Here is a 10948-nt window from a genome sequence, read left to right as displayed (position 1 = left end):
GTTTCGTACCATGGGATCGCACCATTAGGGTGCGTTCAGAAAGTCACCCAACTTACCAAACTCACCTAAACCCCCGTTCAGAAAGTCTCGGACGAGCCTCGGGTGGCTTAGCAGAAGCCTTGCGATTGGACAGTCGAAGAGACGTAGTATAAGGTGGGGAAAAGTAGGCGGACGCCAAATTGACGAAAGAGCCCGACATTACACGGAAAGTGACGAAACTCTTAAAATGCTTCAATTTTGTCGGTAGTGGGGGTCACCCAGCTCCTCGATGATTTTCGATGGATGAGCTGGGTGACCCCCTCTCTTCCATCAAACTAAAACCCGCGGATTTTAAATTGAAAAGACATACAATGGCCTTTAGAAGAACTTCCATTAAATAATTAAATTATCGAAAAAGTAGGGTAGTTAATAATATAGAATTTTTTAACATCTGCAGAGTCAGAATTATCTCCCTGTAATACTTGAATGAGAAGAACAATGAAATTAAACATTGTCTTGAAATAAATTGAAACGTAAACTTGTGTAGTATAAAAATTCCATGATTAATGCAGACATAAAAAATTGTGTGTAAAAAAGTAAAAAAAATAAATTTTGTTTTCTAAAAGTTATATGTTGAATAAATAATAAAAAATTGTAATAAATATTTTAGATTTATTTTTTGATACAAAATTCAATGTTTAATAAGCTAGTGCAAAGCTGTGAATAATGAACAACGTTGCAAATCACGTATTTGGACTCAAGGCTGATGGCGATCTGTACATTTTGTGAGTGTTAAAGAATAAATAATTTGTAACGAGTTTGGTTTGAATTTATATTTATTTCGTCGAACACTTTCGTCTCTTGTCTGTATTGTCATGCTAGCCGCGTGATTCTATTCATCTTGACACGTTCGCGAACCGACGTATAGTTGGCAAACAAATTAAAAATTATTAAAAATTATCTTATCCAATCGCTCCGGAATCATTTGGATAAAGTGTCGATATAATTTTTATTATTTGGAAAACAACTCTATTCTAATAAAAATTAATTAATAGAAAAAATAAACTAATTAAATTAAATTAATTGTCGGTAATTCTATAAAATGTTAAAGTTGCGTATCATATGACGGTGAAAATCCTGAGAAGAGCGGATCAAGGTAATAATAAGGTCCCTCAGATTTAGGTAATAATCATCCGAGGGACCTAGCATCGAAAGCGCCAGTCAACTCAAGTCAGCCAGGATTCACGTCAAGGCTCGAGCGTCGAGGAAGGTTTTGGAAGATAGTGGATTCTTGCTGGCGATTTTGATTCACAGTCCCGTTCTCAATGAATTCAGATTAACGTAAGTAATTGCTCGATATAACAAGTACACATTCTCATCCCGAAATCTTGTTATTCATACTCGTGTTTATACTTTTTCTGCTCGATTTCCGAACTACTCTCACAACTATGAATATTAATCATTATTTTCTAATTTTCCCATTGTTTTTATTTGTTGTAATGTCCTTTTAAATGCATTAATGCAGCACGCAATTATTTCTGAGTGAAATGATTGATCGACAAGTTTGACACGTACAAAAATGAAAAATGATGTAAGTTTAAAGATACTGTGTGTATTGTGTATGTTGCTTTATTGCAAAGGAAATTAAATTTGCATAATAAGAAGGAAATAAATATGTGATACATTAATAATTAATGTTACAACAAACAAATATGGACAGATATAAATCTGACAAAACTACAGATGGTTCTAGCTTTTGAATCCAAATTAATTAATGCAGATTTATATCTGTCCATATCTGTTTGTTAATGATTAATTAATTTGGATTTAAAAGCTAAAACCATTTGTAGTTTTGTCAGATTTATATCTGTCCATATCTGTTTTGGTTCCTTTCTAAAAAAAGGCATGTTACTGTAAATTTCGTATGATATCGTGGTTTACTCGTTTTAATAAATAAAGGAAAATTCTTTCACAATCTAGTTGTTATGCTAATTATGAACTGTCTCTTACAATTTAATATTAACTGGAAGACAGCGGCAGGAGACAAGCTCTTATATGTATACATGATCAATTGCTTTGTAAAGCTCGGACGTTAAGTTGAAATTAAAACGAAAACAACACTACATACGTCGCTTTGTCATGAGAATATAAATGAAGAATGTAAATAGAGAACATATATAGAGAACATAAATAGAGAATATAAATTCAATTGAGAACATAAGCACGACTAAGTATTATTTCGATATGGCATTTAACAGTTACAGAATCTCGTCGGATTAATTTGCTGGGACATTTATAATGTCTTCGGTCCAGCGTGCGTTTGCTCACAAGTTAAGCAAACAGCATGCCGCCGATGTGAGGCGGCAAATTGCCACTTCTACTTTCTATTCTCGTGATTTATCCAAGAGCGGTAGCAGTGTATCAGGATTTTCTTCCACGGTATGCAGTCTTCTTTGGAAAACTGGCATATAAAGAGATTGCCAATAATCTTGGAGTAAATTAATATTTAATTCCTTATATGCAGATGTCCCTGTGCGAGGTATTAGAACCACTTGATTACGAGGAATTTCTTGGGACAGCATCAGTCAGTGCTGGACCGTGATCCTTTAAAACCAATATTAGACCAATATTAGACCAATTTTCTACCGGGAGACGTCGAATTGAGAGTCGTAAAGAGGAAGATTCGAACAGAGGAGTCAGTAGTACCGCACGAATCAATGTAAGAAAATAGTCGAAACACTATTAATTACAATACAGTTATTTAAAACTTGCCATCCATTCTTCATTTTGATCATTTGGCTTTCAGTGATACCATGTCGCCTTATGTGAAAAGATGCATTGAGAGTTTTACTTCAGACTGGGTCGTAATACATCGTAAATACAAAGGTAGAATCTCACCTATCGCCAGAGACAGATTGCTTCAGGATACACCTAGACAAGATTTCGAGGTATCTAGTGCTGGAGATAAAATTAATTTATTTGTGATAAGCAGGAAGTGAAAGCGATTTATCTTATAATTAGGTAGATCAAGAAGATCCAAATGGCTGTGTATCACCGAACGAGGAGAATGATTTGTCCAATTCCGGAGATACTCCGAGAGGATCTTGGGCAAGTTTGGATTTGCGGCATTCGCAACATGACCCTCTTCTGCCGAGTTTGTTAGATCGTGTTTGCCTCGAAACGATCGATCAGATGAACGAGCAGAAAAGATTGGAGGATCGACAGGTACAGGATTATAAAGCGGCAAGTTTGTCCGTTTTATTTTGATTAAATATTCTTAATATTTGTTATTCAATATTTTATTAAATATTGAATATTTATTAAATATTTGTTATTAAATATTTTATTAAATATTGTTCCAGATTCGGCGTTGCTGATACATTCTATTCCGCGATACCTGCGCCGCTTCCGAACTCGAAGGTTTTGCGTGCTGTGCGACGATCCGGCGAATTTAGTTCCTGTATGACGGGCCTGCGATAAAGACCGATCGGTCATGGGATTGCTCGCGCCGTATATTGTGCCGCCGTTCTCCTGCGTTAATACTAGGATGTGCACAGTGCCGCTCTGGTAGCGGAACATCTTCATCTACTCGAACCTGATGGCGGCGGTCGGCCCGTAGGAGCCGTTGCTTTGAACGCCGTAACACCGAACGCTTTAGAGGAGAGCGCCGTCGGCGATGACGTACTGGCCAGAAGGGAAGAAGGGCTTTGCTTAGGCCCTGATTTTTCAGAAAGTGAATTGGCGGGTTTATTGGAGCACGCGGCTAGCTCTTTTCACGCAGCTGGAATGTACGAAGCTATTCTTGACGTCTATAGGGTGTTGCTACCTATAGCAGAAGCTGCACATGACTACAAGGAATTAGCTAACACGGGTAAGAAAATTTAAATTGTTTAGTATGATATGGAGGGCACATCTTTTTCAAATTTACTGCATAAGATATTATTTCGGAACTTTTTTTTAGTAAACTTCACGAGGCATATACGCGTGTGGAACAATTGGCTGGAAAGCGTGTCTTCGGGACGTACTTCTATGGCGCCAGATTCGGCGATCTCGCCGGCGAAGAGTTCGTTTACAAAGAGCCAACTTTAACAAAACTCCCGGAAATATTCTCGAGACTCGATAACTTTTATGCCGAGAGATTCGGCGCGGAGAATATAGTTATAATAAAGGATTCGAATCCTGTGGATCCTAGCAAGCTGGAACCGGACAAAGCTTACGTACAGATCACTTACGTGGAAAAACGAGAAGAGTGAAATCCTCGAAGATAAGAGCGGTAATAATAAAATTAAAGATGTTAAAAATTAAGCTCGAACAGACGAATGTGTTGTATCGTCCAGAATCATCTTTTGCTGTACATCTTCAATTTATTTGACCCTTTGTTTAATTAAACAAAAATAATTTTTATACGTAGTATACTGCACGTGCAAAATATTTGTTTATTATTACGTGTTTCATCCGTATTGTATTTTCTTCTTCGTTCGAAAATATGTGTTAATTACAATGTATTTAAGTCTCACAATTTTCAATTTATGTAATTTTAACATATAAGTATTGTATCATTGATATAATCATATGTTGCCGAGGTATCAGTGACATTGTCCAAACGTAATTATATATATACATGAAGTAATTAAATATGCAAATTTCAATTTTAAGTTGTTAGCGTGGAGAAAAGCGTGTGCGCCTGATCAATCTCATGTACATGCATCTCATGTAAGCACAATTTAACTATAGGTTTTATTGATCGTAATAAATTCCGTACTCTCTAGGATCAATTATATAATTCTTTCGACCAATCCCTAAATCACTTCGTAATTTCGCGACCATTTATTATCAATTATTTTAATAAAGATTTTGCTGAAGAATTTTTAGAGTAGGTATGTAATGCTAGTATTCTCTACGGTTTACGATATTGTAAATATCAATTTTTCGTTTACCTAATGCAATCAAGTCTCTTATTTCTTTTTGTCTGCAGTTAATACAACTAATAGTTCTACTTTATTTTGCGAATAAATGGAAGGTCAGAGACTGTCATGAAATCTGTTTATCATGTATTTTTGTCGGCGCAATTAGCCTTTAAGAAGGCAAAAATAGTATCTATAATTAATTATAATGTAGTTTTTGTATATAATTATGTATAACATTTTTTGCATAAAATACTAGGCCTGTTCGTTTTCGCTGCACTTTTGAACTGATGCAATAAGTTAGAATGAAACAAATATATTTCTTTCATTCTAATGCGGGGTCTACAATGCGAGTCGTAAGTCGTAAGTTATAAGAAACTGACTAATCGCAGTCGATTATTCTCTTCAAATTTGACTGAATTGGTCAATTTCTCACGATTTATGACTTACGACTCGCATTGTAGACCCCGTATAACTCATTGCACTAGTTCAGAAGTGCAGCGAAAACGAACAGACCTACTATGAGAATCACTATTTATTATTATTCTAGCATATTTTTATATAAATATTCGATGCAAATATCAATAGAAATAATATCAATTTAAATTACGCGCTCAGTTCTCTATTTGACACGCCCGGACACGCCCATCTCCCACCACTTCGGGTGAGTTGTGTGTACCCCGGGTGACTTTCTGAACGCACCCTTATTACGGAACGCAGGGTGACAAAAATCCTCTGATTGGTCGCGCCCAAAAAAATGGCGATGCGCAGTATGGATCGGCGCAAACCACAAAAAAGGGTTGAGTGAACATACTGGTTACATGTACTGTGGTCGCTATGGTCTATGGTATGGACATGATTTCACTAGGTTAAGTATCAATATTATTGTCAAATGAAGCAATTGTACTTTTAAGCATTTCTCTGCAAAATAAGTGAGATGGGTTTACTTACGGACCCCAGAGCTGGAACTGGCAAAATCATAAAATTGTTACTAAAATGGGAGAAACCGCTGTGCTTTGTATTATATGTAGGAGGAGTTATATGGTTGATGCTCTTGGCGTTACCGGCGTTTAACGACAGTACGTATGTGTTCCTCCTAAATAAAAGTTTCACGAGAATTAAAGGCACACTTGTGTGTAATTTTAATTCGTATACAAACTAATGACTTAATTTTTAGATACTTATTTCTCCGAAAATGCTTTACTACCTGGACTGGTTACGAAAGAGAGTAACTTGGAACAAACGTCAAAGCAGTACTACCATGAACTAATTCACGAAATGAAAAGATATCCGGATAGCATGCCTTACGCATGGCTCTCGGCAAAATTCAGTCAGCTTCATTTAAATGTTTACGTACATAATTTTTCCTTGATTTATCCATTTCAGGAACAGAAGGTAATAATAATTATAACTTTAAATGAAATAAATAGTATTACTTAATAATATGCCTCCTACTTTGCACACATATATATGCAAAATTCTATAGTTTGTAGGACAAAATATTTATGGCATTGTCAGAGCTCCACGAGCGTCAAGTACTGAAGCCATCGTAGTCAGTGTACCATATAGACCTATCAACAGCATTTATTTAGACACTGCGCCTTCAGTAGCTCTGTTACTTGCATTTGCAAAATTTTGCAGAAGTAAACCTCTCTGAAAATTGTTATTAATAATCAACAAGTAACAATATGTTGAAATATGTTTTAATAGCCATTTGTCTGTAGAACAGAAATATTGGGCAAAGGATATAATATTTCTTATAACGGAGCATGAACAGTTGGGTATGCAAGCGTGGCTGGATGCATATCATGGCGTTACCAGTGGCCAAGAAGGAATCTTAATAGCAGGAGATTTATCGGGAAGAGCTGGGTCTATTCAAGCTGCTATCAATCTTGAATTTCATGCAATGAGAATCACATCGATTGACGTCAAGGTATATAAGTAAACATCATCTTATTATACTTTCATTGTATTCTGTTTATAAAACCATTTTCATTCTTAGATAGAAGGGCTAAATGGACAGCTGCCCAATCTAGATCTTTTTAATTTAGCGCAAAACATGATAGCCAAAGAAGGGATCCGACAGTCTTTCCAACGTCGATTCGATGTCAATTACAGAGACAAGTTAAAAAGTTGGTGGTATCATTTTAATACACTGATGAGTATGGTAGCAACACAGGCCACTGGGGTACCAACTGGTAATCATGGACTCTTCCACAGGTACAATTAATAAAGCAAGATTTTATTAATAGAATTGATTCAGAGCTCTCTAATTTACAATTTTGCGCGATCAAGCAAGCAAGAGATCGAACAAGAAAAAAAGGTGAGAAGTAATTACTGACATAACAATTATAAATAAAAAGTCTTTAAAAACATAGGAAACTTGCCATTTAAATAATTTTTAATCTAACACGTTATTTTTATGCTTTAATCTTTTACGTCTTCAGTAACGATAGGATTAAGTATTTTACAAATAGATTCGAATCTGTTTGTAGATTCAAACTCTTTGATTAAAAACAAAGGATATAAGGGAGTTAACAAACCAAGCAAGGTGTATATGCTAATAATATATTAATGTTGCAGGCATTTTACAAAAAGCCGGCATAACGAGAATTTTATATAAGAAATAAGAGTTTAGAAATGATATTCTTGTACATAATATAATAAAAAAAAATTGTAAATGTATGTATGGACGGAGAAGAGGCTCCGCCCCTCCCCGTCCTTCCCGCATAAAAAAATAATCTAACTCCAAGCCTATTTTTCAAAAGTTGAAATTAAAATTTGGTTGAAATAGGCTTGGAATTAGATTAGGTTTTTATACGGGGGAGAGGCGCAGTCCCTCCCCATCCTACTGTCTGTACACACATGTCAACAAATTACTTCCCTTAGCACTGACATAAACTCTTATATTTCTTAAATAGTTAAGCGAAATCTAAATAATGCATTATATAGGTACACGCGTGACATTATGCCGGTTTTTTGTCAAATGTCTGGTTTTGGCATAGGGATTTTATAAAATGCCTGATTTGGTATTATCCCTGCAACATTAATAATGTGAACAAACGTTTTGACCTGTAAGATGCGTTAATCGCATCTTCAGTGCGATATAACGATAACCGTCACTTACATACTAAATCTATAAAATATGGTCAGACTATAAAATTCGCAAAACCAGTACGTAGAATATTAAATTGTCTGGAGAAGAGGCTCTTGTTCCAATGAAAGTGGCGGAATGGTGAATTGTTATAATCCATAAGTGTAGGCTGATTAAATGGTAAATTGGAGAGATGGTGTAAGACGTATGTATCGATCTGTTGTTATAGAGTGAATGTTTTTCTCTTTGATTACTTCGAAAAATAAATGTAGTATTTTCAAGTATACTCTACTTGGACGAAATAGATCCAAATTCTCTATGAGTATCTTGAAAAACAAGAGTATTATATACTTCCAAATGGACTCAAACAGGGATTAAATATGTTTGAATAAGTACTTTAATAAGTACTTTACTAAAAATTTTACGTTCCTTCGAATCAAAACATTTGTATAAAGCGACAATTATTTTCATATATTATTTTTTAATAATTACAAATATTAGATTATCAATTATTAAAATTAAATATAATAAAAATATGATTAAAAATATAGAATAAAAGCTACTCTTAAAATCTTTATACATTTATACATTCTTTAAACTAACGATTTCATTCTTAGAATTTGAGTACTATTTGTAAAAGATTTGATTTTTTACACTATTGTAGTTCCTATTAACTACTTATAAGTACATTTCGAATCTTACAGGTATTTATTCTAAAAATCGAAACTAACTCGGTATTGATTATTTCATAAGTAGAATGTATGGAATATTATTTCTTATGAATATTACTCGAATCCTAGAAAATGAAACTTGATTATTGGATTTTGACGTGGAGTTTTAATATATTAAATTTTTGATCCCTAATCTTTAGTAATATTGATTTTTACATTTAACTATGATTTATCTATAGGTTTGGTATCGAAGCCATTACGTTAGAAGGCTTCAAAAAGTCCGGAAAAGAAACAGAAGCGAATTTTTATCAAGTAGGACGCATAGTGGAGAGTATAGTGAGATCACTTAATAATTTATTAGAGCGTTTCCATCAGTCGTATTTTTTCTATTTATTACCTTCCACTGATCGATATATTTCTATTGGTAAGAAAAAGAAGTAAATAAATTTTATATAATAAATATATTCCTAATTTTTCAGGCTCAAATGATTGTAAGTATAAATAAATAAAAATTATTGTGCAGGATTATATATGCGGCCTTTGGTATTAATAATCGCCAGTGTATTTATAAAGGCATTTTCTATTTGGCAAAGACTACAGATATCGAATGAAATGAAAAAGGATAAGGAAGATTTATCAAATAAGGTAAGTAAAGCTTTACGTTTGGATAACATTTTTTTTTATCGCAATTTCCCGTTCTGTTGAATAGGTCGAAGAATTTGACATCGGAAGTATCGCTTCCGAAGTGCTATGGGCGCACATATTTGGTGTATTAATAATGGCTTCCCCTCGATTTTTCACCTTAATCGGATCGCAGATGTTCAATTTACGTACAGAAGACTCATTGTACATCAGTTTCGCCCTGATCACGATTCTCACATTGCTATGGCGCTTTTATCTGAGGAGGTAAAGGCAAGAAGTGTACATTTGTGCAATTGTAAAATTATTTAATCGTGTGTTACTGATAAATATAATTTGCAGATCAATCAAATATGAAAATATATCACTCGTTTGCGTCATCGCGTTGATCGAGCTGGCCACTGCGCTAATGTGCGTGGCCATGCACAATTTTTCATTAGCTTTAGTAACGGCCGTTGTGTACGTGCCAGTTATATTGTTGATAACACCGCACCACGAATCCGCATCCAGGTAAGCGCGATCGAAGTCCATTCTTACATATTGTCGCGAGCATTTCCCTCCATTTCATGCCCTGGCGATTAACGATATATTAATCCCGCTTTTGCAGATTCCGTTGTAGCCAGTATATCGCTTGGATCATGCTGCACCCGTTCGTTTCATCGGCGATCGTCGTGATGGGCTACACATATCTTAATTTCCCCGCCGACCCCGTACCATCTCTGCTTTTCAGAAGCTACCGCGCTAATAAGCAGGCGCTCGTATTCAGCATCGTCGACTCTATGATATACGGCAATTGGTTCTATAACATCGCCACCGCCGTCATGCTACCGATGTGGTTGTTGTTTTGGAATGTTATGCGTTCTAGCATCGCGATTCCTTCGCGATAAGATGATTGTGTAACTTACGATCGAATTTCCATCAGCTCAAATCACTCTTAGCGATAATATTTCCAGCGTTGATTTTTCTCGCGTCTAAGTAATAAACCATTGATTCCACTCGCCGATGAATATCCGGGGAAAGTTGCTTGCTCCTTGGTTTGCTTTCTCGACAAGCAAAGTAGGAGAAGTGCATTTCGAAAGGAGTCTTCGGAGGTCGACTTATTTTCTTATAAGGTTCGTCAATAATACGTCAGCTAGTAGATATAGCGTATCACTCGATGATAACCCTTGTGACATTCTTATTGTATCCGCTCGACTAGTTTAGTGTGTGTGGTGAGCGCGGTAACGTTGGACAAGTACGTGGTGAAGTACCGATGCGTTGAACGGAAGCGGAGAGCCATACATAACGGTATGTATGGGTTTTTATTTTTCCTACAAATATTACATATGACGCTGACACACATGATACTACGTATTATTCAATTGTGAACGATCCTGACGGAACATTGAGTGTTGATCGCCGCATATTATTTCATCTAGTCGTTTCTGACGGTCAAGTGTCGCAAGAAGTGCCGTCAGACGCAATCGCGACCTCCTCGAGCTACGCGTGTTTATGCCTGTATGATGAAAATCATATTTAAGCATTCTTTCTTCGTTCAGTTTTTTTCCAAATGATTCCTGTTACTTTGCGGAAATTCGTGCTTGCAACATTGCAATTTGTAAACCTATGTAATTTGTTATGTAAGAATTACACGTTTCATTCCTAATATTCGTCTTACCATC

General features: G+C 35.5%; 2 protein-coding genes and 1 long non-coding RNA gene across 6 annotated transcripts; 2 read left to right on the top strand and 1 right to left on the bottom strand.

Annotated features, from left to right (window-relative positions):
* The first annotated feature begins 1021 nt into the window (after positions 1-1021).
* On the top strand, positions 1022-4431 carry LOC139786116 (dedicator of cytokinesis protein 7-like). 3 transcript variants are annotated; one of them, XM_071725270.1, is made up of 7 exons: positions 1022-1320; positions 2238-2418; positions 2504-2698; positions 2786-2927; positions 3001-3204; positions 3342-3850; positions 3941-4431. In XM_071725270.1, the coding sequence occupies exons 4-6, from the start codon at positions 2793-2795 to the stop codon at positions 3354-3356; spliced, it is 354 nt and encodes a 117-aa protein (XP_071581371.1). In that variant the 5' UTR covers positions 1022-1320; positions 2238-2418; positions 2504-2698; positions 2786-2792; the 3' UTR covers positions 3357-3850; positions 3941-4431. The 3 variants fall into 3 exon arrangements, with proteins under 3 accessions (XP_071581371.1, XP_071581372.1, XP_071581373.1); XM_071725271.1 differs by lacking the exon at positions 2238-2418; XM_071725272.1 differs by lacking the exons at positions 1022-1320; positions 2238-2418 and having other exon boundaries at positions 2481-2698.
* Positions 4432-5735: 1304 nt separating this feature from the next.
* Gaa1 (glycosylphosphatidylinositol anchor attachment 1) lies at positions 5736-10932 on the top strand. 2 transcript variants are annotated; one of them, XM_071725268.1, is made up of 10 exons: positions 5736-5962; positions 6061-6278; positions 6370-6526; positions 6608-6816; positions 6886-7103; positions 8888-9072; positions 9172-9293; positions 9358-9554; positions 9630-9797; positions 9895-10932. In XM_071725268.1, exons 1-10 carry the CDS (start codon positions 5821-5823, stop codon positions 10172-10174), a joined length of 1896 nt encoding a protein of 631 aa, XP_071581369.1. In that variant the 5' UTR covers positions 5736-5820; the 3' UTR covers positions 10175-10932. The 2 variants fall into 2 exon arrangements, with proteins under 2 accessions (XP_071581369.1, XP_071581370.1); XM_071725269.1 differs by having other exon boundaries at positions 5846-5966.
* Positions 9211-9895, bottom strand: LOC139786117 (uncharacterized). Its single transcript, XR_011722181.1, has 2 exons — positions 9755-9895; positions 9211-9546 (listed from the first exon to the last, which is right to left on the bottom strand). It is a non-coding gene; the product is annotated as an uncharacterized lncRNA (long non-coding RNA).
* Positions 10933-10948: the final 16 nt, after the last annotated feature.

This window comes from Temnothorax nylanderi, unplaced genomic scaffold (genome assembly GCF_030848795.1).
Source record: "Temnothorax nylanderi isolate EJ_2023f unplaced genomic scaffold, tnyl_v1.0 TNYL_tig0958_pilon, whole genome shotgun sequence".
NCBI lineage: Eukaryota > Metazoa > Arthropoda > Insecta > Hymenoptera > Formicidae > Temnothorax > Temnothorax nylanderi.
Note: the sequence above shows the minus strand (reverse complement) of the source record. Positions and strands in the feature narration are given on the sequence as shown.

What these genes read in the sequence shown, in the direction of transcription:
- LOC139786116 (XM_071725271.1), top strand. Translation starts at nt 2,793, where the DNA reads ATGTCGCCTTATGTGAAAAGATGCATTGAGAGTTTTACTTCAGACTGG. An exon ending in CACCTAGACAAGATTTCGAG is followed by an intron (nt 2,928 to 3,000) that starts GTATCTAGTGCT and finishes TCTTATAATTAG; the next exon opens with GTAGATCAAGAAGATCCAAA.
- Gaa1 (XM_071725268.1), top strand. Translation starts at nt 5,821, where the DNA reads ATGGGTTTACTTACGGACCCCAGAGCTGGAACTGGCAAAATCATAAAA. An exon ending in ATCCATTTCAGGAACAGAAG is followed by an intron (nt 6,279 to 6,369) that starts GTAATAATAATT and finishes AAAATTCTATAG; the next exon opens with TTTGTAGGACAAAATATTTA. An exon ending in AATCATGGACTCTTCCACAG is followed by an intron (nt 7,104 to 8,887) that starts GTACAATTAATA and finishes ATTTATCTATAG; the next exon opens with GTTTGGTATCGAAGCCATTA.